The sequence below is a fragment of the Mandrillus leucophaeus genome, unplaced genomic scaffold (genome assembly GCF_000951045.1).
Source record: "Mandrillus leucophaeus isolate KB7577 unplaced genomic scaffold, Mleu.le_1.0 Scaffold267, whole genome shotgun sequence".
Lineage (NCBI taxonomy): Eukaryota > Metazoa > Chordata > Mammalia > Primates > Cercopithecidae > Mandrillus > Mandrillus leucophaeus.
Window position 1 is genome coordinate 1,437,261 of NW_012102776.1, and position 6,000 is coordinate 1,443,260.

Here is a 6,000-nt window from a genome sequence, read left to right on the forward strand (position 1 = left end):
ACAGGGGTAATTAAGGAAGCATTTCTCCTGTGGCTTACCTGGCAACCATTGCCTTAAACTTGACAACTGCCAGACTGCATGAATTGGCAGGGAAATGAAGCTGTTCTTTAGCTACCAACTCTTTCGCTAACTGCTTCTCTTCTGAAAGTGTTTAGCAAGGCTTTTGTGCCTGTACTCATCCAGCTCCTGGCTTTGATGCTTTCTAGAATCCACACTACCCCCTCCTCTCTGCTTACCTAGATTTTAAATCATCCTTAGGAGCCACTTCAAACCCATTTCACACACAACACTTTTACTTCTCTAATCTGTATTTCTCTCTTCTCTAGATCCCTATAGCACTTAATGATTTATATTAGTTTTTCTGAAAGTATGTTCTATTGAAGCTCTGAGGAATGTTAATGTTGTCATATGCAAAAAAGGCTCTGTGGCGGAGTAAGTTTGGGAAACCTAGAAGCAAGGCTAAGAAGATGTATTTCTTCAAAGCCCTCTGGGAAGCTTGTTTTGCTGTTATGAAGGTGCATAAGGGTGGAATAAAGCATTCATGCAGTCCTTTTATTTTAATGTTTCCCAAAGTGTTTTTAAGACCAAGGAAGTTCTATACCACTCGTTTTTATGTTTAGTCTTATTATGGTGGTGCTTATCTGGAAGACAGGGTAGTGATGCTGTTGTGTTGTGTTCTTGTTCTTTCTCCCCCTGCTGCATATAATTTTTCAAGGACTTTTTTATTTTTTTAATGACTCCCTTTAGTGCTCAGCACATAATAGCAATCGAGCTGTTATTGGATATGTGAACAAATGTTGAAGCAAAAGTAAACTCGGCATTGTTATTTTGTTACCTGTGAGTTGTTTGACCTGATATAAATTCTAGGTATCAGTTTAGGTCAGTCAGGAGCGCTTTTCTTTCCCTGTGCATTTCTGTATGCTCATATGATACAGCCCTGATGTTAGCTTTTCAAAAAGGACTTTGTTATCTCTCTGTGTGTGTTTCCACTAGGTGATACTATCAACCAAAGCACCCTGCCCTCACAGCAGAACCGTTTCCCAGACTACCTTGAAGCCATTCCTGGGACAAATGTGGACCTTGGAACACTGGAAGGAGATGGAATGAACATAGAAGGAGAGGAGTTGATGCCAAGTCTGCAGGAAGCTTTGAGTTCTGACATCCTTAATGACATGGAGTCTGTTTTGGCTGCCACCAAGCTAGATAAAGAAAGCTTTCTTACATGGTTATAGAGCCCTCAGGCAGACTGAATTCTAAATCTGTGAAGGATCTAAGGAGACATACGCACCTGAAATTTCCATAAGCCAGTTGCAGTTTTCTGGCTAATACAGAAAAAGATGAACAAACGTCCAGCAAGATACTTTAATCCTCTATTTTGCTCTTCCTTGTCCATTGCTGCTGTTAATATATTGCTGACCTCTTTCACAGTTGGCTCTAAAGAATCAAAAAAAAGAAAAAAACTTTTTGTTTCTTTTGCTATTATAACTACTGTTCATTTTGGGGGCTGGGGGAAGTGAGCCTGTTTGGATGATGGATGCCATTCCTTTTGCCCAGTTAAATGTTCACCAGTCATTTTAACTAAATACTCAGACTTAGAAGTCAGATGCTTTATGTCACAGCATTTAGTTTGCTCACCAGTTGTTTCTTCAGCTGCCTTTGGCCAGTGGAAAAACATGATTTACTGGTCTGACAAGCCAAAAATGTTCTATCTGATATTAAATACTTAATGCTGATTTGAAGAGATAGCTGAAACCAAGGCTGAAGCCTGTTTTACTTTCAGTATTTTCCTTTCCTCCTAGTGCTATCATTAGTCACATAGTGACCTTGATTTTATTTTAGGAGCTTATAAGGCATGAGACAATTTCCATAGAAATATATTAATTATTGCCACATACTCTAGTATAGATTTTGGTGGATAATTTTGTGGGTGTGCATTTTGTTTTGTTGGGGTTTTTTTTGGCGGGGCGGTGGGGGGTGTTGATTGGTTGGTTTTGTCGGAACCTAGGCAAATGACCATATTAGTGAATCTGTTCATAGTTGTAGCTTGGGACGGTTATTATAGTTGTTTTGGTAAAATCTTCATTTCCTGGTTTTTTTACCACCTTATTTAAATCTTGATTATCTGCTCTCTCTTTTATATACATACACACACCCAAACGTAACATTTATAATAGTGTGGTAGTGGAATGTATCCTTTTTTTAGGTTTCCCTACTTTCCAGTTAATTTTTAAAATGGTAGCGCTTTGTATGCATTTAGAATACATGACTAGTAGTTTATATTTCACTGGTAGTTTAAATCTGGTTGGGGCAGTCTGCAGATGTTTGAAGTAGTTTAGTGTTCTAGAAAGAGTTATTACTATGGATAGTTCTAGGGGAGTGCTCCATGCCCTCTGGACATACGGTAGATATCTGATGAATTGGAAAGCAGCAAACCAGAAATGGCTTTATTTTAACCCTTGGACTCCCTTGGACTAATTGACTCCCTTGGACTAATTTTTAAGTCTCTGTTGGAAATCACTGAGTAGGTTCATAATGGGCATGACAGAAATAAGCTTTATAGTGGTTTACCTTCATTTAGCTTTGGAAGTTTACCTTTACCTTAGTTTTGGAAGTAAATTCTAGTTTGTAGTTCTCATTTGTAATGAACACATTAATGACTAGATTAAAATATTGCCTTCAAGATTGTTCTTACTTATAAGACTTGCTCCTACTTCTATGCTGAAAATTGACCCTGGATAGAATTATAAAGTCATGAGTTAGCTGGAAAAGTGATCAGATTAATAAATGTATATTGGTAGTTGAATTTAGCAAAGAAATAGAGATAATCATGATTATACCTTTATTTTTACAGGAAGAGATGATGTAACTAGAGTATGTGTCTACAGGAGTAATAATGGTTTCCAAAGAGTATTTTTTAAAGGAACAAAATGAGCATGAATTAACTCTTCAGTATAAGCTATGAAGTAATAGTTGGTTGTGAATTAAAGTGGCACCAGCTAGCACCTCTATGTTTTAAGGGTCTTTCAATGTTTCTAGAATAAGCCCTTATTTTCAAGGGTTTATAACAGGCATAAAATCTCTTCTCCTGGCAAAAGCTGCTATGAAAAGCCTCAGCTTGGGAAGATAGATTTTTTCCCCCCCAATTACAAAATCTAAGTATTTTGGCCCTTCAGTTTGGAGGAGTGTAAAAGTTGGAAGTAAGAAGTTTTATTTTAAGTACTTTCAGTGCTCAAAAAAAATGCAATCACTGTGTTGTATATAATAGTTCATAGGTTGATCACTGATAATAATTGACTCTAAGGCTTTTATTCAGAAAACAGCAGAAAGATTAAATCTTGCATTAAGTCTGGGGGGAAATGGCGACTGCAGATGGAGTTTTAGAGTAGTAATGAAATTCTACCTAGAATGCAAAATTGGGTATATGAATTATATAGCATGTTGTTGGGATTTTTTTTAATGTGCAGAAGATCAAAGCTACTTGGAAGGAGTGCCTATAATTTGCCAGTAGCCACAAATTAAGATTATATCTTATGTATCAGCAGAGTAGCTTTAGCTTAGGGGGAGGGTGGGAAAGTTTGGGGGGTTGTGAAGATTTAGGGGGGACCTTGATAGAGAACTTGATAAACTTCTTTCTCTTTAATAAAGACTTGTCTTCACACCTTGCTGCCATTAAAGGCAGCTGTTCCTAGAATTTCAATCACTTAAGTACACCCACAACACAATAATATGGAGGTCTTCATTTCCCCTCGACTTTGATTTGCCCAGTTATACCTCAGTGTTGTAGCAGTACTGTGATACCTGGCACAGTGCTTTGATCTTATGATGCCCTCTGTACTGACCTGAAGGAGACCTAAGAGTCCTTTCCCTTTTTGAGTTTGAATCATAGCCTTGATGTGGTCTCTTGTTTTATGTCCTTGTTCCTAATGTAAAAGTGCTTAACTGCTTCTTGGTTGTATTGGGTAGCATTGGGATAAGATTTTAACTGGGTATTCTTGAATTGCTTTTACAATAAACCAATTTTATAATCTTTAAATTTATCAGCTTTTTACATTTGTGTTCTTTTCAGTCAGGGCTTCTTAGATCTACTTATGGTTGATGGAGCACATTGATTTGGAGTTTCAGATCTTCCAAAGCACTATTTGTTGTAATAACTATTTTCTAAATATAGTGCCTTTAAAGGAAAAATGAACACAGGGAAATGACTTTGCTACAAATAATGTTGCTGTTTTAAGTATTCATATTAAATACATGCCTTCTATATGGAACATGGCAGAAAGACTGAAAAATAACAGTAATTGTGTAATTCAGAATTCATATCAATCAGTGTTGAAACTCAAACATTGCAAAAGTGGGTGGCAATATTCAGTGCTTAACAATTTTATAGCGTTGGTACATCTGAGAAATGAGTGCTCAGGTGGATTTTATCCTTGCAAGCATGTTTTTATAAGAATTGTGGGTGTGCCTATCATAACAATTGTTTTCTGTATCTTGAAAAAGTATTCTCCACATTTTAAATGTTTTATATTAGAGAATTCTTTAATGCACACTTGTCAAATATATATATATAGTACCAATGTTACCTTTTTATTTTTTGTTTTAGATGTAAGAGCATGCTCATATGTTAGGTACTTACATAAATTGTTACATTATTTTTTCTTATGTAATACCTTTTTATTTGTTTATGTGGTTCAAATATATTCTTTCCTTAAACTCTTCTTTGTTGTTTTTAACAATTGATACTTAAAACTTTTTTTTTTTTTTTTTTTTTTTTTTTACTTCTTAATGGTCTTCGAATAGAACAAGAACTGGAAATAAAAGGTGATCAGAGGAAGACAGGTTAAACTTAAGGTTCGTTTTGCTTTAAGTTAGGCTTGGCATTTGGAGCTTTTGAAGTATGGATATATACAATTTTTTTAACTTTGTGTTCTTCACATACACCATCCTCATCAATGGTAGTGTCTAAGCAGAATTGTGTCTGCTTCATTCTTAAATGACTTCACTACATGTGACAGCACAGAGGAAACTGAAAACGTAAGAAGACAGCACTGTCTTTCAGAATGGCCTTTGGTTTTACTTATTTAATATATTCTCTCAGGCCAGGCAGGCAGATCACCTGAGGTTGGGAGTTCAAGACCAGCCTGACCAACATGGAGAAACCCCGTCTCTACTAAAAATACGAAATTAGCCGGGCGTGGTGCCACGTGTGTGTAAACCCAGCTACTCAGGAGGCTGAGTATATATATATATATATATATATTCTGTTCTATTTTGGAGGTCATGAGAGAATATATATATTAGTAAAAAGCATTACTTATTGGCTTATAAATAAAAACATTTACAAATTGAAGTGTTAGGTCCTGACCTTTCAATAAGAAGTAGATTTGAATATCTTTAAAGATGGCTGGGCGTGGTTGCTCACGCCTGTAGTTTCAGCATTGTGGGAGGCTGAGGCGGGCGGATCACTTGAGGTCAGGAGTTCGACACCAGCCTGGTCAACCTGGGGAAACCCCATCTGTACTGAAAGTACAAAAATTAGCTGGGCATGGTGATGCACGCTTGGAATCCCAGCTACTTGAGAGGCTGAGGCGGGAGGATCACTTGAACCCCTGAGGCAGGGGCTACAGTAAGCCAAGATCACGCCACTGCACTCCAGCCTGGGTGACACAGCGAGACTCCATCTCAAAAAAAAAAAAAAAAAAAAAAAAATTGATATCTGTGTTGTATGTATAATAGCTTCAGTTATTGACACATCTGTTTTGGTGAGGCAAATCTGAAAATGCTTCATATTTTACAATATATAATTTCTTTATGTTAGAACACTAATTTCATGTAGCTTGAAATTATTTCCTTGTTGTAGTTCAAATACAGTGGTGGTACATCTTGGCTGGAAACCATACCTTGTGTCTGTAGCCATTGTGCTTGTTGCTCCGACTTTTTGTCGGATGGTGTGAAACCCAGTAATGTGAATCTGCCTTCATTTTGGATCTCTGAACCAGAATT

General features: G+C 36.8%; 1 protein-coding gene across 2 annotated transcripts in view; it reads left to right on the forward strand.

The window, feature by feature from the left end:
- The window catches only part of YAP1 (Yes-associated protein 1), a 129,299-nt gene extending 127,380 nt beyond the window's left edge, over positions 1 to 1,919 (forward strand). For both annotated transcript variants that reach the window (XM_011984387.1, XM_011984388.1), the window contains one exon: positions 994 to 1,919. In XM_011984387.1, coding sequence (XP_011839777.1) covers positions 994 to 1,232 — 239 coding nt within the window. In that variant the 3' untranslated portion in view covers positions 1,233 to 1,919. The remainder of the gene's footprint in view (positions 1 to 993) is intronic.
- The last annotated feature ends 4,081 nt before the right edge of the window (positions 1,920 to 6,000 follow it).